At 33.6% G+C, this 22,653-nt stretch overlaps 1 protein-coding gene across 1 annotated transcript in view; it reads right to left on the bottom strand.

The window, feature by feature from the left end:
- Positions 1 to 22,653, bottom strand: part of LOC123668514 (DNA-binding protein D-ETS-3) — an 83,651-nt gene that overhangs the window by 22,518 nt on the left and 38,480 nt on the right. The window contains exons 4-5 of the mRNA XM_045602249.1: positions 22,439 to 22,492; positions 11,637 to 11,708 (exon numbers count right to left, since the gene is read on the bottom strand). Of these exons, the coding sequence (XP_045458205.1) occupies positions 11,637 to 11,708; positions 22,439 to 22,492 (126 nt within the window). The remainder of the gene's footprint in view (positions 1 to 11,636; positions 11,709 to 22,438; positions 22,493 to 22,653) is intronic.

Genomic DNA, 22,653 nt, shown 5'->3' with positions numbered 1-22,653 from the left:
TAGTTATCGTTACTCGTTGTAAGGAATGCCAACTCGTAGTAGAGCAGTGTGATGAATTGCTCTTCAATCACACTCCCTCGTGTCGCATGTATTTTCCATAAGGAAAAAGGGCTTTGCCCAGAAGTGGACCGCTTACAGACTGGCTTTTTGATACGTAGTGCAGGTGTAAAATTAACAATACAAGACCATGTAGCAGGTTGCTAGTACGCTGAGCAGTCCAAAAGGCTTCCATGAATACTTTCGTGTGTATGTGTGTTTGTTTGTGTGTAACAAAAGTAGAGTTGGATGATGAAACAGAAATAATATCTCAAACACTTTTATCTTTGAAATACTGTTACACGCCAGATAACTATCTGAAACTATATTATGTTAAATAGGCCCTTAGTTAGTTGTAAATTCAAATGTAATTGAATAAAATTTGTGTTGGAAAGATAACGTGGTCCTAAGTTATTATATCAGTATATCAGATAAAAAGCCACTTCAACATGACTAAGGGGAGCTTATAGTTAAATTGGAAACGATTGTCTTTATAGCTGATACTTTAAAACACCACATGATTATTTGAAATTAACTTATAGTTAACTATCATCCCGCCCTGGCTTCGTACGGATATTTAACGAAAATTTCAAAATTATTTTTTGTTTTTTATCAATTTTTTTTTTTTTTTTTTTGATAGCCTATGTCAACCGCGAAAAGTGTCCCAACAAGGAAATAATGTTTCAAATCGATTCAGAAGTTTCTTTCTTTACTCTTTATAATATTAGTATAGATACTATCTAAAGATCTTTTGTATTTTTATTTTAATATTAGGAAATTAAGGGAAAAAAACATATTTACTATTTTCTATGAATTAATATAATTGAAAGTAAATAAATAGGTCCCAGAAAAATGACAATAAATTGAAAATCCTTGTAATTAAAAATCTATCAAAACGGTTTATAATTATCTATTATCTAGTTACATAAAAATGAGTCGCCAAAATATAATATATTCTATTTTCATTAATATAATTCTATTTTATTTGTGTTTAGCCAGAATAGAAAATATTCAAATAGCTAAAAAAGGTTATTGTCTAACTCACTTCGATTCGACAAAAGGTTGAAATTCATTCAATGAAATTGGTTACCATTGAACAATTTGCTACTAGCTTATCTGAATAGCTTTTTAGGGTTCTTTTAAACAAGGAATTTTTATATTTTATTTTAGTTCGTTTTACTGAATATGTAACAATAATACAAAAAAAAATTTTTTTTGTATGATATTAAAAAAATTGTGAGAATTTTTTAAGCTTTAGTTAACTTGTAATGTATGATACACATGTATGTATGTACACATTTCGTTTGGATGATAATGCATGGCTATATGACGTCATTCTAAATCCATCATGGCGGAAAAACCAAGATGGTGGAGTAGCTATTTTTAATGTACAATATGGATACCAAATGAAAGTTTTTACTGGAAGTAATTCGAAAAATAAAGTGAGGTTTCTCTAGATCCAATATAGCGTATAAAGATAACGGATAAAGTCTTTTTGCTTTTCTACATCGTGGGTATCAAAGGAAAGGTTTTGCTGAGAATAAAAGACTGAAAAACTATCCAGCGATAGCTAAAAATTATTTTAAAATTAAAAAATATTTTAAAAGATAAGCTTTTATTTGAAATAATCTTAGAGATTAAGTCTTCGTATTTACTTAGTTCAAAAATTTTAAAAATTACAATCAATCAGATCAACTTATTTAATTTCCTTGTTTATCAACATATGTTGGTAAATCCTGCGGCAAGCTTTTATAGCATATACATTGTGTAATGATATATTGTAGATTAAAAGTTTTAAAGGACATTTTATTCCAGCCTATTAAAAAATAAAAGCTTGGCTTTTAAAAAACTTTTTATTTTTTATTTATTAATTTTATCGATTGCAAATAGAGAAGATTTCGTATGTGTGATTAAAGTGATATTATTTGTTGTTGTTTTCTTTATATACGTAACTTACGTTGAAATTATGATATGATCGGTTACTTTACTTTGTATTATTATAAATTTCTACCGTTAAATTTAGTGTTTTATTCAAAAAAATGTAAAATAATTGCGTTAGTTAGCAAACAAAAAAAGACTGACTTCAATTTAAATTGACCAGTTATACATAAGTAATTGTAAAAATAATCAATTAAATATGCTATAGTTATCTCGATAAAATTTAAATGGAATCACTTGACACTAGCAGCCAGTAAAAAGATATGAGGTAACACATATAAGAAAATACAGTCAAATTCAGAAACTTTCGATTGATTATGTGAATCAGTGAATATGTCTGTGTATAGTTTCAAATTTTATTTCAATATTATAATAATAATGATATAATCTGAAACCGTCAACGTACAATAAAGTTAGTATACTTTTAATAAATATTTATTATTATATAAAAATTAATAAAACTATAATTTATGTGCAATAAGTTATTTTTTCTGAATTACATTCCCGGTGGAACAAATTACTCGAATAGCCCCAGCAGACGTTTTTCACCTGAACGTTAAGCGAAGTTATGATTGCACCAAATAGAATTGTCGAAATACGATTACATTTTCCATTTGCAACTGATTGGTAGGACGAGGCACCTCTGTCCCGAATTGTTGCGTGATTGTTTTGAGATATGATTTCATATTCGTCTGATTGGAAATCGAATTTCAGGCGTGGTCGTGAATCCTGTTATAAATAATTCAAAAATAAGTAATTCTATATTTATTAATAATCTTAATATAAATAAGTTACTGTAGAAGTATTAGTAATCTCAGACAGATGAGAAAAATTTGATTCGCGAATTGCAAAAATAACTTTGGTCGTATGTATGTTAAAATAACAAATATGTTAAAATGAAAAAGAATTGGGTTGGAATTTTCGTACATATTTTTTACGATTCGCACAATATGTGTCGCCCGCGGTGTTGACAAGAGCGCTCTGTCGCTCTCCCGCGATGGTCAACAATACCCGGCAAACAAACCACCCTTCATATGAAATTTATTGAGCTACCGCCGAAATAGAACGATCTCGGGGAAACGCATTAGAGGTAACGTGGTATTCTTCTCGATTCGCATGATTTATAAACAATTTAGGAATTAGTTATTATTTTAGGTCATATACTCAAACTCAATAATAAATAATAAGCTCAATGATTTTGTTAGAGAATAACTCAAATGATTTTGTTAGAGAGGTTTCTTGTCAAAGAAAACCTTAGGTAAGTTAAGCTACAAAAATTAGAACGTGTTAGTACTACTTCATTATAGTTTCAATCTCCTTTTTCGTAATTGTTACAACTATTTGTTACAGTTAATAATAAAATAAAAAGTGATGCTCTGAACGCTTTCTTAATTGCTCGGATCACTGACGAGTGGTTGGAAAGAGGCTCTAGTGTCACGTACGATGTTTGCAGTTAAATGAAATCAGTGCGAGGCTAATTCCCAAAGCACTCGGAACCCCTTCGAACTATCGCTGCTCGCCAAATGAACCTCGTAATGTCCGCTTTTCTACTGTAATTACGCACCCATTACCAACACTAATCTTTCTACCACCGTTATTTGAAGAAAACGATTTTAGACTCTATTGAAAGAAGATAAAGTACAATTTTTAATAATTATATAAAACTGCCAGCTTTGATGTGTTTTTTTACAAACTCGAAACAGTTCTTATTACGTTAACCGTAAATCTAAAATCGTTGATCATGCGTAACGACATACAGATTCGTGCCTTCTTGTACGCAAATAAGGTGGATATTAGACTGACGAGACACCCATAGAGTAGGGTGTAGCCAGAGGCTCGAAGGAGTTAATGCGTGACGCACAAAAGACCAAATCACGACCCTCCCGACGTGGCCTCGCCGTCAAAGAAGAAATTTGTATTCCAATTATGACGCCACAGACACCCGTCGATCAATAACACTAGCCAAAGGTCTAGTTCAATTAAACATTAAAAATGATATAGTAAAAATATAGTTAAAACATATCGAAAAAATCAAAATATTAACATCCCATCTTGTTTAAAACAATAAGGTACGTACTTTTTCAATTTACGAAATCTTACAATTATCTGGAATTCTCCAGAATAACATATATTTCCTAAGACAAAAGAAGAACGTCTACGAAAGCAATAAAATGATAATAAATGGATAATTACTCCATTTCATTGCATTAACGTGCTGCCGAAATAGGGAAGAATTTCTTATACGACTAGAAAGAGTATATTTCTCGTTATAGCCTTTATTTTTATGTCTTTAAGGAGTATGGATACATGTCCCGTTAGGTCCAGCAGAGAGACCCTACTATTAGCCATTTGATTGCAATTTCAGCCCCAATCTCGGATTCAATAAAGTTCACCCCGTAGATAAAATTTGACGTTTCTATTTGTTAAGACTTACGATTATTGGTTGGTAATTTCTTTTGATTGTTTAGGTATGATTTTAGATGAAAAGACTTTTCTTTAATTTTTATTTCTATTGTTTATATCTTTGCATCATACGAACACTGTGATTGAATTTAATTGAATTAAGAATTACAAAATATTAGTCAATTTAACATTTTTTCTATGAAAAATGCAAAAGTACTTGTGTTTTTTTAAAGTTACACAAGTTAAAAAAAAAACAAAGAAATATATTTTTAATATACTGAAACGGGCTTTATTGCATACAAAATTTTATGAAATTAATGTTTGAATATGATTTCGGCCATGTGACCGACACGGCTGTTGCGTATACGGCGTTATCTGGAACAACAATTTTCACAAACTTTTCGCAGCATTTGCGACCGTATTTCGCCAATAATCGTTCGAATGCATATAGATTACTTGGTGTTCAATTGTCTGGTTTATCGATGTAGACTGTGTGTATGTGTGCGAAATGACTTTACATAACTCCAAAGTAGAAATAATCCAATATAATTTGGGGGTATTTAAAAGTATCATGGCTTCTTCAACTTCCGAAGAGGCAAAAAATGTTTATAAATTAGTCCTAATATATTTAAAGAGACATGTTTGGTTTACTTAAGAACGATGGAAGTGACGTGGTCACTGTGTGAAAAAAAAAACTCCTATTTTATTAAATAGTAAAAAAATAATAATAATCCAAAGGGTTCAAAGCACACGGTCTTGGTGGCCGAGTAATTGAACCATTTCGGAAAATTATTCTTTCCTCAAAAATTTCTTTGAGTAAATCAATTGTAACGCGTGCTGTGTGGCATGTGGCTCCGTTCTTGTTGGAACCACATGTCAGCAAGATTAATGCCAGCTAATTGAGGTAGGAAAAAATTTCTAAAATGTCCCTATACCGTTTAACATTGACAGTAACATTCTGATCACAATTGGTTTTTAAGACCATATGGACCAATTACTCCGCTAGCTTACAACGCGCACCGATCAGTAATTTTCTGTGGATGTAATAGTAGTCCGATAAAAGCTTGTGGATTATCCTCACTCAAAATGCGACAATTCTGCTTATTTACGCACTAAAAATGGGCTTCATCAGAAAAAAAATTTTGAATGGAAAATCAATATCAATATCAGTTTGTGCTTCAACCCATTCGCCGAATTGGCGGTGCATACGATGTTGTTTTGCATTTAATTCATACACAAGTTGATTTTTGAAAATTTTTAAGCCAAGATCCTTTCATAAAATCTTCCACAAAGTGAAATGACATAAACCCAGTTGCTGAGAACGGTGATGAATTGATTAATTCTGGTCTTTTTCAATGCTTTCCTGCACAACGGCTACATCTTCTTCAGTTCGAACAGTTTGACATCTCACAGGATGCACATTATCATAAACAGTAAACTTGGTTCTAAGACGCTCGATTTTTATTCGAATTAGCTGTTCTGAGGGTAGATTATATACGCCTTAAAATTGACGAAGTGAGCGATAAGTTTCACGAACAGAATCATTATTTTGATAAAAAATTTCAAAAATTTGCAAGCGTTGCGCTGTTGTACGTCTATCCATAGTAAAATGTCAAACCAAAGTAATTGATTGATTGGTTTAATGGGTTTCAGTTGTGCTAGTGGAGCACAGTTGATTCTGTCAATGTCACGTAGAGTGAAGAATACACGAAGGAGATTGATCGGTGCGGTGGAGATAACAGTCAAACCAAAACTAAACAGAAAGCAAATATCAGCTGTTAAATGGGTTGTCAAATAAAGCAGTGTTGCCAATTCAAAGTTGTGATCCTCTAAAAACACTGATTATAATATAACGATTATCACTGTGGAATAAATATTTCATAATATTACTACTATAAGCTCAATTTAACTCAATTCCTTGGTATTAATTATAACTTACAAATAAATTAAATTTGGACGATTTATGAGTTAAAATATGAAAGTTAAAGAGTTAAGAATATAAGTTTTGTTACTGATTTTAAAGCGAAAAGTTTTGAAGATTAAAGTTAGAAAATATTTATAAAAAAAATATTTATTAAAAAAACGTTCCTTGAAATACATACTAGCGGAATAAACAGACGTTGTTTTGGTTTTCGAACTGTCAAACGTTTATAAATTTGAATTTTATAAATGGAATTTTATAAATTTTTGTGCAATTTTTAAAACGCTTTTACCGTATGAACCTTCCTTAATGTATAAAATAAATGAAAAAAAAAAGTCTATGAATCGTTCTCAAATAGCGTGACCGCGAAAAATTGGATTACACTTTTATAATAAAAATAAAACATTTTAGTTTATAAATTGATGACGATTTTTAAACTTATTTATGTTATTAATTGGTTATTTTTTATTTTCAAATTTTACCTTTATCATACAGTAGTGTACCTTTTTAATTTTTATTAATTGGTTTATAATGCTTCATATCAAATAGATAATAAAACCACGAGAAAAGTCAAGTATTGTATAGAATTTTTAATGATTTCTTATAAAGAAAAAATGTTGTGTAATTTAGTCTATTTATTCGCTTTTTATATCTCTCCCCTGTTTGCTGAGCTTGTTTGAGCAGCGCGGTTTGTCTTTGGGTGGGACCGATCAAACGTCGAGCAAACACTTTGTAATAACATTGTTTTATTGAAGCACAATTAAACGCACGTCAGGGAACGCATCTCGCGTGACGAAATTATTGTTACGTCACTATAAATGGCTATTAATGGCTTTTAGCTCGAAGGCGGCTTAAAATTGTTGCTGTTGTTTTGCTACCTTATATTGTTATGTATTTAATTAAATTGACTATTTCGTGTTTGTTATACCTTTACGAATGTAAATAACGTGACAACAATACATAGCAGTTTTTGATTTGGGTTTGCAATCTGGGTGTCTGTAAACAAACAGAAATGTCAACAAATAAATTTCATTTGTATCAGAGCTGTTTGACATGTATCGAATGTAATTAAAATGAATTTCGAAGCGCGTTTATCTATACAAATAAATAAAATTGAAGTGTCTGTTTGTAACATTAAAGTAACCAAAATAACATTTTTTACAATTTTTGTCTGTCTGTTTGTTCCGGTTAATCTCTGAAGCGGCTGGACCGATTTTGATGAGACTTTCACTGGCAAATAGCTGATGTAATAAGGAGTAATTTACGATACTTTTATTTTATAAATTTATTTATTTTATAATTACTCTGCGAATTGAACATTAACTTTTTTTTAAATTCCACACGGACGAAGTTGCGAGCACAGCTAGTGTTATATATTTTATTTGAATTACAATCAATTGAAATATTTATAAAACAATATTTTATAACTATTTTTTTTTTTAATAATTATATAAGAGATGTTTCAAAAGATGGAAAAATGTGGTACAATAGTAAGTAGAACAATGATTTAGCGACGCAACGACTACCAGCACTAACAATATTTTGAATGAATTTTTTGATTAAATTATAAATTCCCACTGCTAGGCAAAGGCCTCGCTCTCCATATAGGAACTAGAGGTAGCTGATATTTATTAAAAAATAAAATCCTCTCCATAACTCAATGTTACTTGATAATCAACTACGATATACTTGCACGTGATTAAGAAATACGAATTTTAATTATAGAAACGACGAATATATCGGGGTACATACATACAAAATACTTTTTCCTTAATAGTACAACGCCCTTATTTTTAAAGTCAGTTAAAATGCTCTTGAGATATGTAGTTGCTAGTTGTTTTCGTGTAAAACGCAGTTGCGTGCTGGAACGTCGCGTGATTGATTTAGTGTCTTGTGAATAGTAGACTCAGGCGCCTGGCTTTATGTTTACTCGACGGTATTAAATGGGAACATTTACATAAAACCATTACTTATCCGTCGATTCTAAATCAATGCATCACTATAATCGTTGATCTTATGTACCTACACATAGTGTTCATTAACCAAGTACTACGTAATTTGATACTTGTGTATTAAATATAGGTAATTGTTACTAAAATTTTTACTTAATTTATATAATTCTTCATATTTTTTGACATTTGAATATAAAAATAAAACGAATTTCTGAGAATTTCATTAAATTTGATCACGATTAAAATATTTTTTTTTATTGGTCACTTTTTAAGTAGGTACGAGTACATACATCTCTAGCGGGTAGTCTCATTTCTAATCCAATCGTTGAGAGAAACCCCAAGCATAGCCCGTTCCTTGCACCTTGAGCGACTCTAAGCTTGTGGACCAGTCCTTTCGTCAGTGTCGACGTCTCGGCTCCATATGTTAACACAGGCAGGACACATTGCTCGAAGACTTATTCAGCACTTCAGCACTGCGGAATCTTCGTAGTGAAGACTCGTTGAAGACTGCCAAACACCACCCAGCCCAACGAATTCTCCTATCGGCCTCCTTCTCGAAGTTGTCGCGGCCTAGTTGGATATTATGGCCTAGGTAAATATGATCCTGAACAACTTCGAGAAGGGTACCATCTACCGATACCGGTCTTGGTATGACTTAGTTGTTAAACATAACTTTCATTTTTTACAAGTTCATACAGAGACCGACACGTCGGGAGGACTCGTTTAGGCCGGCTAACATTTGGCCTAGCTTATCAGATGTCTCCGCAAAGATGACGATATCGTCAGCGAAACGAAGGTTAGAGATGTATTCACCGTTGACGTTGATGCCTCGTTTTCCCAACCCAAGGTCTTAAAGACATCCTTCAGCGCAGTGGTAAACAGTTTCGGTGATATTACATCTCCCTGTCTTACCCCACGCCGGACGTAAATAGGTCTTGTTCTCTGGTCCTGGACATGAACGGTCATCGTCGCCGCGTTGTACATACATCTCAGTATCTCGATAAATCGCCACTCGATATGACATCTCTGCAGAGAGTCCAAGATAGCCCAGGTCTCGACAGAGTCGAAGGCTTTCTCGTAGTCCACAAATGCCATACACAGCGGCTGATTATATTCTTCTGTCTTTTGAATAATCTGCCGAACAGTTTGGATGTGGTCTACGGTGCTGTAGCCATTTCGAAACCCAGCCTGCTCTGGTGGATGGAATTCGTCGAGTATTCTGGCGAGATGATTCGTAACAACCCTCAAAAATGGCTTATAGATGTGGCTCAGAAGTAAGATCGGTCTGTAATTCTTCAGCAGAGACTTATCGCCTCTCTTAAAGAACAGCCCCACCACACTCCTGGATGGATGACGGCGTCAAAGAGTCTTGCCAAGGCTTTTAATGCAAGTTTCCCTGCGGCTTAAAGGAACTCAGTGGTAAGTCCATTATCCCCCAAGGCCCTTCCGTTTTTAAGCTGCTCGAGCGCTGCACTAATCTCATCTTCTTCGAAGTCCGGGATATACTCCGAATAATGACGCAACAATGGTGCCCGTGGATCTTCGGTGTCCCAAGTCGCAGGCTTACGTGTGCTCGACGAGTACAGCTGTCCATAAAAATTCTCAACCTCTTCTCGGATCTGAGGGTGACAGCAAACGGTTCTGCCATCCGCTGTTTTAAGCTTCGCGAGAAAGCTTCTACCCAGTGGTCTTTGGAAAACTTTGGACCCCCTATTCTGCTCAATCAGAGTAGCAATTTCTCTCGTATTTCAGCAGCGGAGGTCTCGGCGTACAAGTTTCCATATCCTCTTGGTAAATAACCGACATAGCCTACAGAATTAGCAAGTTGAAGTGGCAGCGGGCTGGTCATCTATGTCGCAGGACCGATGACCGTTGGAGCAGACGGGTCCTGGAATGGAGACTGCGACTTGACAAACGCAGTGTGGGACGTCCTCCGGTCCGTTAGACTGACTATCTACGTAAGGTTGTCGGTGTAGGCTGGATGAGGATTGTGGAAAACCGGGATGTCTGGCGCGAACTTGGGGCGGCCTATGTCCAGCAGTGGACTGCAATAGGCTGAACTGACTGACTGTCTGACTGACATACATGTATAAATCATAATCAATTTTCATTGAGATTAAAAAACCTTATATAAAGCTTCTATACCACAATGTGAAAATATTATTCTGTCAAATTTTTATGATGATTAAAGTTTTTTATCCTCGTGAAAAGAAAAACAACGTTGAAATAAAGTTGCGATATTGTGTGTCACAATATAAAATATGTTTAATGTTTTGCCATGTGCGGGGGAGGTATAAATAAAAGCCATGATCCCCATAGCCTGGCCGCATGTAATCCGACCCGGCCGGTGTCAAGAGTCACGCGGCTGACACGCGCAAACGCGCGGCATTGTCTAATGAAATGGAGAACTGACGGCTGTCACGCTTGGTTTCAAGTAAAATGGCCTCCTACCTACAAGATGTCTACTGTATACTTGCTTGCAGATTTAGTAAAAAAATTGACAGATTTTTATTAACTTTTTTATTTATTTAAAAACAAGTTTAATGAAATTAACATTACAAAAACTAGCCCCCAGATAGTAGTTGTTTGTAGTACTTGATTTTTAAGTAAACAAGTAAATGTTCTAATATTATTGAGTTTTTCATAAAATGCTTATAGTATATATCAAATTTTAATAAAATCAATGCGGTCAAAAGATCATACGTTTTCAAAGCTATATCAAAAAATATTTATTTGAATGACCTTTTGTGATCGTGTTACCCTTAAAAGAATATGTTTGAACACGGCGGTTCCGAGGGCCGAGGAACAAATAAATGTGTTCCCTGGGTAACTGACCGTGGTCAATAAACAGTCTGAGTGTTTATCCAGGACATTGCAAATGTATGAAAGAAATATTTTAGTTCGTTAAACAATCCTTCTTTAACATTTTGCGCAAACTTTTCAGTGTTTTATTTTGTAACTATAATTAGTGTAAATAACACAATTACATTGGTATTATTATTTCTGTAACGACGAAAAACGGCTTAAAAAAATGGCATAATGTTACTTCTCAACTCAAATACTTTGTTAAAGCCAGTCTCTCTTAAGATATGATCATTTATATAGGTAACAATGAAAACAAATTGAGACGTAAGGCACTATAGTATTTATAAAGTAAAATAAATTTCATATACAAATCAGCTCTACTGTAGCTGAGTCGAACGCAGTTTAATAAAATGTTTTTAAAAAAATCTTTGTAAATTAACACAAATCCTGTAACGCATATTTGGTCATGTAAAGATTTTTGGGAGCTCTTGATATCCTAAATTCTGGGAAATAGCATATTCCTTTCCTTTCTTTGTTTCAAGTACTTCGATAAGAAAAATAACAATAGTCGTGTAACTGACCTGGTTGACGCAGATGTGTGTGAGCGTCTAATGTAGATTTCGACATAGCCGATAGCGAATTGCTGCCATATCCTGCAAAGAAATATACAAAATAAGTGCACGTTATAACTGTGTAACGCAAAAGCATGGAATAAAAGGCTTTTTTATTTTTATTTTTTATTTTTTTTTTTTATTTTATTTTATTTTATTATAACTGTGTAACACACAATGTCAAATCAGAGTTATTTAGAATCAGAGTAATCACACTTTAACGCCTATTTATTTCCATTTTCGTTAAAATTATTTTGTTAATCCTTGTTTATCCACGAAGCAGCTTAAGCTTTGATAAAAAGTATAAAGTGTAAATATTTTTAGAAACAGCACTTCAATGAATCTAATGAGATTATCAGTAATATTATTATAAAATGTATCAAGATTTGATCTCACAAAATAATAACGAGATATTACTAGAAAGAGATTAAGCAAGATCGAGATAGCATTTCCTAATATAAACATAACATAATATACAGAATTTTAACCGTCTTCAAAAATGGAGGAGGTTACTCAATTCGACCGTATATATATATATATCTACATTTTTTAAATGTATGTTCGGGGATAACTTCGTCATTTATGAACCGATTTTGATAATTCATTTTTTTTTTGTTGGAAAGGAGATATCGAGAAATCGAGGGAAACTCTCGAAAATCGTAGTGACGACAATTCCGTTTGTTAATTTTTTTCGTCAACTTACGTTGTATTACTTGTTTATGGAATTGAAGTCGGTTTTTTTTTTTCGTTTGCGAGCAAACACAATTATATTAGTTTTAAGTTGTGGTTGTTTACTTTCTCAAAGCAACAAAGGAAATTTACGTGAAATAAATATAGAACTAGTTCAATTGTGAGTTATTACGGTACGCTTATTAAGCAATTCTGGTTACGATAGGTTGTGGCGATTTAACCTCAACAATACGTGATACTAAGCCCAGAGTCATTAATACTAGAATTTCTTAATGATCATCATCATGGTAAGTGATTGTACTAACATAATTTTACTTTAGAAAAATAATAAATAAGTAAATATCTTGTAACATGCACACAAAGTCGTCTGCTCCTGCGGTAAGCAACTCAATGCTTGTGTTATATATAGCAGCCGACTGATATAGCTAAAAATATTTTGTTTGATAAATATAATTAGACCCAGACTAGGGCGGGAATCGATCCCACAATTCCCGGAGCAAAAAGCAGAGCCACTAGATGGGTGATTTGTGGCCACAACAAACTGCGCTAACGAGCTAGTCGCAAGAAGAAAATATAGAAACCAGTAAAGTGAACCGATGACTGTAAATAATTTCCTACACATTTCATTCAATTTAGGTGTTTAAGATAAATACGAAAAAAAGCAGTTGACACAAGGCACCATGTTGCGGAATAACAACATGTGCATCAGCCTAGTCTGGACTTTCAATTGCTACTGACGAAGTTACGAACTTATGAATATATGTTAAGAGAATATACGAGTACTACAGACAAGAGTACATCATGCATGAGCTGTGGCCGTGTGTACTCGTATGAAATGTCCGACTCTTCTTTTAAAATGTTTAATTTATAATTTTTGACACGTAATTTTTTACGAAAATATCGCCATTCATTTGTATTTGCAAAATTTGCACGAATTTCGACAAAAATTAATAGATTGCACAACAAGTGCCAGCCGTAAAATAATTTGTTTGATAATTAACGGGACCACCTCATCAGCGGTCCCGGGGCGATCTTTGTAGATAATATTGCCTATTTGTTCCAGGGGGTTGACAGTGCCTGGAGCGATTTATGCATATGACAACCCATATTATACCTTACGAACAATAACCCAGGCTTTATTTTGGATTGTCTGGCACAGATCAAGGATTATAGTCTCTTTGAAGCTCTCAATAGAATTTCACGCGTTGTTAGTGTTAGAGCAACATTGTGGAAACTCCTTTTGATTTCGGGTATATTTTTGATTCCATGTTCCACGGCTCTTTGATTTTTAGGGTGCTGATAGTGACATTGTTAGGGAACATTTTCTCGAGATGTACTAAAAAGTTTTGAATTTTTGTCTTCTATCTATATGTATATTATACGTGAAGCAAAAACTTTGTAACCCTTTTTACGAAAATTGCACGGACGGAGGAATACTTACTTACTTAGGAGGACTTATAGTTTATATAGAGGAGTGCAGAATACTATTTTTTTTTAATTATGAATAAAATATATTAAATCAATAAAAAAAATTACATACACTACCGTGTATTTGACACACACACGCATATTATTCTCTTTTCTTGATTGTTAGAGTGTAGTCAAATTGAAAAATGTAAAAAAGGTTCTTTATTTTCATTATTTTATTTTTTTATTTAAATTTTTTAATTATGATCGTATTTCGACTACTGCGCGACCACTAGTATAGCAAATCTGTATATTGTCACAAATCTATATAAAAATCTTGGTATTAACAATAGTTTATAGAATACTGTGTATAAATAAAGTTCAAATAAAAGGCAAAAATGAATGCAACAGTAAGAATTGACCATCTTTATGTATCGTTTTCATTGCTATAGTTCTAAACAATTTCAACTGTTCTATATCGTTATAATATTTAACATTTCAGCTGTAAGTCATCTAAAAAACTTGTGCAACATTAAAATTAAATTAATTCGCGACATGCTTACGTTTATACACTTTTAATGTTGATGCACTGTGAGTACAAAAAAGAAAATAAAAATAATAGCGAGCGGCTTACAATATTATTATTTATACAATATATATTGGAGTAGACGGGTCCTGGAGTGGAGACCGCGTCTTGGCAAACGCAGTGTGGGACGTCCTCCAGCCCGTTGGACCGACGATCTACGTAAGATTGCCGGTGTAGGCTGGATGAAGATTGCGGAAAACCGGGATGTTTGGCGCGAACTTGGGGAGGCCTATGTCCAGCAGTGGACTGCAATAGGCTGAGCTGAGCTGAGCTTACAATATTTTTGACGTTTTTTAAATATTTACATTTATTTTTCCTGCTATTGATATAAATGTGATATTTTATATGTGATATTTTATATATAGCGCAACGATCACAGCACTAGTTTGTGACAGTTGCGCTGTCGGTTGCGGATTCGATCCCCGCACATGACAAACATTTTTATTGGTCATACAGATGTTTGTCCTGGTCTGGGTGTTTTGTGCGGTCTTGCCACCGTGCCTCGAGAGCACGTTAAGCCGTCGGTCCTGTTGTTGTTATGTACACCTGATAGCGATCGATACATAGGGAATATATCCGCCAACCCACACTAGAGCAGCGTGGTGGATTAAGCTCTAATCCTTTTTCTACATGGGAAAAGGGGCCAATGCCCGGCAGTGGGATATTACAGGCTGAAGTGTGTGATATTTTATAAAACAATAATTTATATATCTATAATTTATTCAAAACAAAATAATATGCATAATGTTTAATAAACTATTGTTATTTTTTAAACAAAATCCTTTCTTATATTTAACATTAAAAACACTTCGTTCATTCTTCTTTTGTTTAGGTGTAGTGTCGAAAATAATTCTGAGATATAGGATTTTTTTAGTTAATATACACATGTACATATCAGAGGAGACTATAAAAGCGCCACTATTCCCCGTTGTTTGTTCATCACAGCACTATCGCCGCCGGCATCGATCATACGAAACACGATACTTGTGTCTTTCTTTACTTGAAAATCGTAGAAATCACGGTATTATAGATTGTAGGGTATTTTTTTAACAATAAAAATGATTCTTTACAAATATTACTTAATAACATACGAATTTTAATCTCACGTCAAAAGTTTATAAGTAACTAGCTCTGCCCACGACTTCGTCCGCGTGGAATAGTGACTTTGGACATAATTTTGTGGATATATAAAAGATATATATTTATTTTGAACTATAAACATTAGGGTACTTACATGTTCAATGTGATTCTTTAAATTGGCATAACTTTTTTATTTATGAATAGATTGACATGAAACAAACACTAAGTGTTAAGTCAAGCTTACCATAGTATATTAGTGCAGTAGTGAAACCATATCTAAATCGGATAAGTCGTCTCTGCGATTAGCGTGCACAAATGCACAAACAAACAGACGAACAGACAAAAATTCTAACAAGCATCGTTTTGGGTGCTATTTGCGTTGATAAAGGTCCCAATAATATTTTTTCTCATATGCCTTCCATGTACAGACAGCGATCCGTTACATCTTATTTATAAAATTCTCGTGTCACAATGTTAGTTAACATACACCTTCGAAAAGGCTGGACCGATTTTTATAAAATTTTGTGTGCATATCGGGTAAGTCTGAGAATCAGCCAACATCTATTTTTTATACCCCTATGTTATAGGGGGGGACAAAGAGGGTTAATATCATATCTGGCAAAACAACGTGTGCGGCGTCAGCTAGTCTTCTATATAAAATTCTCGTGTCACAATGTTAGTTACTATACTCCTCCGAAACGGCTGGATCGATTTTTATGAAATTTTGTGTGCATATCGGGTAGGTCTGAGATTCGGCCAACATTTATTTTTCATACCCTTAAGTTATAGGGGGGGGGGATTAGGGGGGGTTAATAACATATATAGCAAACCAGCGTTTGCGGGGTCGGCTAGTTTTTAATATATGTATTGATAAGTTAACATCATATAAATGTCATGTTAAAACACAGGTATTTTTTAAAAAAGAGTAACTGCAGAGTTTCTTGTCGATTCTTCTCTGCAGAATCTACATTCCGAATCGACCCACTACTGATGAAGAGAAAGATGAAGCTACCACTTTACTTTTAACGATACGCTTCAGCTTGTAATATCCCACTGCTGGGCATAGGTCTCCTTGCCCATGTAGGAGAAGGATCAGAGCTTAATTCACCACACGGCTCCAATACGGGTTGGCGGATATATTCCCTACTACGAGTATATCATCATTCATCATTACAGCCTATACAGTCCACTGCTGGACATAGGCTTCCACAAGTTTACGACAAAAATAACGTGAACTCATGTGTTTTGCCCATGGTCACCACGCTGGGCAGGCGGGTTGGTGACCGCAGTACTGGCTTTATCGCACCGAAGACGCTACTGCCCGTCTTCGGCCTGTGTATTTCAAAGCCAGCAGTTAGATGGTTATCCCGCCACCGGTCAGCTTTTTAAGTTTCAAGATGGTAGTGGAACTGTGTTGTCTCTTAGTCGCCTCCTACGACACCCACGGGATGAGAGGGGGGTGGCTATATTCTTTAGTACCGTATTCACACAGTACAATACGATCAGTAGGTACAGTACAATACGATCGCTATCAGGTGTACATGATAACAACCGGGACCGACTGCTTAAGGTACTCTCTGAGGCACGGTGCTGTGACCTACAAGAACTGCACAAACACCCAGACCACGGCAAACATATACCTATGGCCAATACAAATTTTGTAATGTGCGGGGATTGAACCCGCAACTACCAGTGTAACAGCCACAAACTAGTGCTGTTACCGTTGCGCCAACGTGTCGTCAACGATAGTTAAAATTTAATTTTGTAAGATGACGATTCAAAGTTGCTTTTGAAGCCTATTTTAATAAACTTAATTTCGATTTTGATTTTGATATGTAAAAAAAATTAAATATGCCATATTAAGTTAAGAGTATTGAATCAAAGGAGCGTAAGAGTAAGAGAAAAAAAGTGATGTGTGTAATCATGTACAATTTTGTTTTACGTACATATAGTACGCCACATGTATGATGTTATTCTTATAATTATCTGCAGAGATGTCATATCGACTGACGATATATCGAGGTACCGAGATGTATGACCATTCATCCATTCAGTCAAGACTATCGACCCAATTTCCTTCATTTATTTAATACCAAGAAGATTGATGCATCATGCACAGCATATCGTAAAAACTAAGCGTTATCCTTATTATCGGTTTTACGCTGATTCTATTGAATCAAACACGTGTACGTAAAAATTACAATAACAAACAATGATAATATTATATAAATAAAAATGAATGTTGCTAAGCGCATAAATCGAGAATGGTTCGACCCTTAATGCCCGGGAAAGGAAGCCAGGAGAAAGGCTTTAATACAAAAAAAAAGTAATTTTTACTATTAAATTTTGACAGAACGAAGTCTGTCCGGGCAGCTAGTTATAAAATAATTAAAATAAAGTTAGTCTTAATCAATGAGCCATACAATTGAATGGGTTAACACTTTCAAATATTATTTGCTTACAAAATTAAATTATAATTATCGGATTAATTACTGTTAGATTAAAAACTAGCGACCCAACCCAGCTTCGCATGGTTGCAAAAACTATCAATGATCTTCTACTATATTATGAATGTATTATACATATAAACCTTCCTTTGGAATTATTCTATTTACTAAAGAAAACCGAATCAAAATCCGTTGCGTAGTTTTAAAGACCTAAGGATACAGACAGCGGGAAGTGACCTTGTTTAATACTATGTAATGATAAGTAATGAAACAAAAGTATAAATAAGAATTAAATCCTATAGGGGTGACATGATCACTCGTGACCAAACACCTTCAATTATAAGATAAAAAAAAAGGAATTGAAAACGAAATTGAAAACATAATAATGTACTATTGCATGTAATTGATTAAATCATTAGCAATTATTATACTTAAACAGTGATAAAATTTATCGGAAAAAATGTTAATAGAAATACCCCGAGGTATAACAAAGTAAATGTAGCAAGCTTTGTTAAAATTACCGCAAGATCAAATAATGAATGTATTAATTATTATGGAATAAAATAAACATTTACATCTCATGGCTTGAAATCAAGTGTATTGAATAACGGTTTCGATCGAATTTTATGCTGTTTCTTTCAGTTCACAAATTAATTATAAAGATCAAAACCTTTTCGTTATAATATTTGTATGGATAATTTTGATAGAATTACCTATCAAAATTATCCTAAGATCAACGATTTTTTTTTCAGTAACACTTTTTTTTCAATAGCTCTAATTCACAATGACAAAACCTTATTTCAATTTTTTGTTTATTTATTTTTTATTTATGCTTTTTTTACGACAAGGTCGGCAAACAAGCGTACGGCCCACATGATGGTATACGGTCATCGTAGCCTATACGTGTCCTATGTCGTACCTTACGTACCACAAAAACACAACACTTCTTGAGAAAAGTTCTATTTCGCTGTGATCTTCTGTTAGGTTGAGAGGTACTTCCCCAGATGGGCTGCTCCAGATTTTGAGAAGGAGGAATAAGAAATGTATATATTTTATTGTTCATTTTATTATTTTTCTTGAATCTAAATGCTAATCATAGAATCTATTAAATAGTTTAGGCGTATCTTTGTTTCAACCCGTACCTTGATCAACCAAACAAACCTTTAAAAAACAAACTAACAAATAGGTTATCAACATTCAACTACATTCAGTTCTTGTTTACATGTCATGTGTAATTGTGCCGTGTTAGCATAGATTATTTTGCTAATGTCACGTAGAATGGTGAAGACAGGACGGAGATGAGTCGGTTGGTGGTTGTGAAGTTCCGTTAAATTTTGAACTTAGTTATAGTAGTTGGAAATTGCATTAATAAGAACGACTAATAGTAGTAATTACTAATTTTCATGATTTATTACATGTCTTTCTGAGTTGGAATGTAGTGTGTCTAGAATTAAAAAAAGAATATACCCACTTGACGATTTAATAATAATTATTATTAGAACGAATCTTTTAAATATTAAATATAACATTACAAGTATAATCTCAACCGAAAGCGATGAAAATATTACGATTTCCATTTTAAATCACATCATCCGTCTAATAATATACACTTAGATAGGTATAGCTCTCGTTTTCGCTTCAAGGCACGCAAAACAATAGGGCGCTTATGGTTTCCCTCTCCTAAAGCAAGTTTTCCTCTTTAATCCATCTCTTCCACACTCATTATAAATCACGTACAATAGAAGAGGATGGAGAACGGTGGGTAAATGCCACTCTCAGTTAATTTTCGAAGCCGCCGCTAGCTTCGTCTCCTTTCAGCGCACCCTGGTTTAAAATATCGGTTTATTTTTTAAGTCTCCGCTTGCAAATTCTTATTTCGTACATACCGTGACACGTTTTATTAATACGTCATTTTTTTTTATTAAACTCTAGCGCTTGATTTAGTTTTACATCGACGTTATTCTTAAGCTAGCAAGAATATCATAAAACAATAAAAACAATCTCTATCTACTCAAAATAGAGAAGAAAGTGTAATGCAATTTATGCAAATTTGGACGTAAAGCAAAAAAATTTCATTTATTATGTAAGTGTAAAGAAATTTTAAAAATGTATTCGACTAATGAGCGGTATTAATAAGTATTCCGAATTAAGGGAGTTATTAGGGGCGTCGCCTCACAAATCTCGCCTAATGAATATCGTTTAGTTTAAATAAAGTTGTAGCCAGCTTATTTATAATTCATTTTGAAATGGTCTCGAGGGACGCAGGCTCGGAGGTTAACTTGAATGTATTATTCAAAGAGCGTTCGATATGTAGGGATTATTGTTTTATCGAAAACTAAACGAATGGAAATAATTAACACGATTAATTTGAACACTACCTTTTTATATACTATCAATGTCCTAGAAAAAGATAATTTGTTGTAATTAAAACATTTTTGTGCTTTATGCGAAATGGAAATTTTACTGTTCTTTGATACCTACTTAATAATTGATTATAGAAATAATTATACAATTTTATCAACTTGGTCAAGATATTTTGATAACAAATTTAAAGAGTTTATTGTAAGCTCTAATTTGCAAGAATATATATTTAGATAATAACTATTTTTATCGCATGCATATTATTGAGTGTTTCGATAATAGCGTCGAATATAATAGCTCCCTGGGGTGAGCCTAAATCGTTTGTAACTATTGTCCGGGGGCATTAAGTCGTCACGGGTCGACGCGACGACGCGGCGACGCGACGTCGACAACTCTTCATTATATCGACTTGGATTTGGTCTATGTCATCGACACTCTATTAATCATAAGCTAATAAGTCATTGATCGATACATAAACATTTTAACTTGATTTTGTTTAAATAATTTATTTGTATACGTACCTACTAAATTTATAAAATTAAAACCAGTTGAACAATTTTGCACATAAATGCAATATGTAAACTTTATCTTATAATTTATCTTTATAATTATTTTAAAATATATTGAGGAACACGTGTACATTTCGAGTTATATTAACAAAAAACGTATCTCTAGGTCTATTTCAACAATTTCGTAGCTCGAAAGTCAAGAAATTTTCAACGCAATAAGGGACCGTGTCAGTGAAGCGTGCGAAGATAATGCCTCCCTATATTTCGAGTATAATGATAATCATCATATTGCGTCACTTACGGAAATATTGTAAATGTCAATCAAAGAATTAAGTTTGTATTGTAGTACAGAATACGGCGCGTGGCGGACCCGCGCTCGTCGATCGGGCCAGCGTTTCGTTTTAGATCCCCTCTGTTTTGATTTTGAGGCGTAAAAAATTTACAGTAACGAAATATTACAACACAGAATATTAGCACGCAATCGAATTCTTACTGACGTAACTCAGCGCGTACATGTACCTAATGTTTACATGTTAATTATATTTTCTGTGTATTAATTTATTTTAACTTAGTTAGAGCGGGGCCTTTCTTTCATACAAGTAGGTATGTGTTTATAATTTTATTACATTTTTTTTTATTAATTTATAGATTTTATATGCATTACCTTTTATAATATAAGTGCATGTGTGTGTTAGATACGTTAGAAAAAAAATTAATCTATCCATATAATAAAATGGTAGGAAAGTCAAAATTGTACATTGAATATTTTTTTAAAAGAATATTTGTATATTGTTGTTTATATGTTGGGTGTGATTTACAATGGATACCGAAGCCAAAGATATACTTTTTAGAATTTTTGTCTGTTTGTCTGTATGTATGTCCGGGATAAACTCAAAAAGTACTGCACGGATTTACTTTAAATTTGGCACGAATATTATTAAGAAGTCGGGTCAACATATAGGCTACATATCATCATGCTATCACCCACCGGGAACGAGCAGTGAACCTTTATTTCTTCAACGCAATCTGTAACAACGTGTACCTAATCTAACGACAAATATTTGAATGTTATTGTTATTATGTTAATAACCATGCTATAAGCTAGCTTCACACTATAAATAAAGACATTCTGTAGTATATTTAGTATCAGCATTGCACCCGTGCGAAGCCGGGGCGGGTCGCTAGTAAGTAATAAAACTAGCCGTCATCAGACGTTACTTTTCTTAGACATGTGACCTACGAGTTTACCTTTGGATTTATCGATCTAATATTGAAAAAAAATCGTATATTAATGTATTCGTAGAAGACAGTACGTAAATATTTATAGAGGAGCATTATTATGTGTCCACTATACTAAAATTATAAATCTGAAGAGTTTGTTTGTTTGCTTAAACATGCTAATCTCAGCAACTACTGGTCCGATTTGAAAAATTGTTTCAGTGTTAGTTAGCCCGTTTATTGAGGCAGGTTATAAACTATATATCATCACGCTAAGACAAATAGGAACGGAGTCCACGCGGACGAAGTCGCGGGTAGAAGCTAGTGTGCTATAAAAGAATATGAATATACATGAATATATAATTCGAAGATTAGGAGCAAAAACCATTTGTAGAAGCACATTCGTAGGTACCTATCTGCTTTATAAAATTATTTATTATTTATTTATATTTCAGTTATTATATAAATGCTCACCTTGCGTACCCTGTGACGTTGCATGTGTAGACCACGTGCTTTTGTATGATGCATCTGAAAAAAAAAATATCATTAATACAAAGAAATTGGAAAGCTGCATATTTGATTGAAGTCGATTTGTACTGCCGATTTTGTACTGTTTATTGTGTATGTACTCGTATTAGTGTCTACCTTGTAGACATTTATCTTACTTACATCTGTACAAATAAATAAAA

Source organism: Melitaea cinxia, chromosome Z, assembly GCF_905220565.1.
Source record: "Melitaea cinxia chromosome Z, ilMelCinx1.1, whole genome shotgun sequence".
Classification (NCBI taxonomy): Eukaryota; Metazoa; Arthropoda; class Insecta; order Lepidoptera; family Nymphalidae; genus Melitaea; species Melitaea cinxia.
The sequence above is the reverse complement of the archived record's forward strand: the minus strand, read 5'-3'. Positions and strand labels throughout refer to the sequence as shown.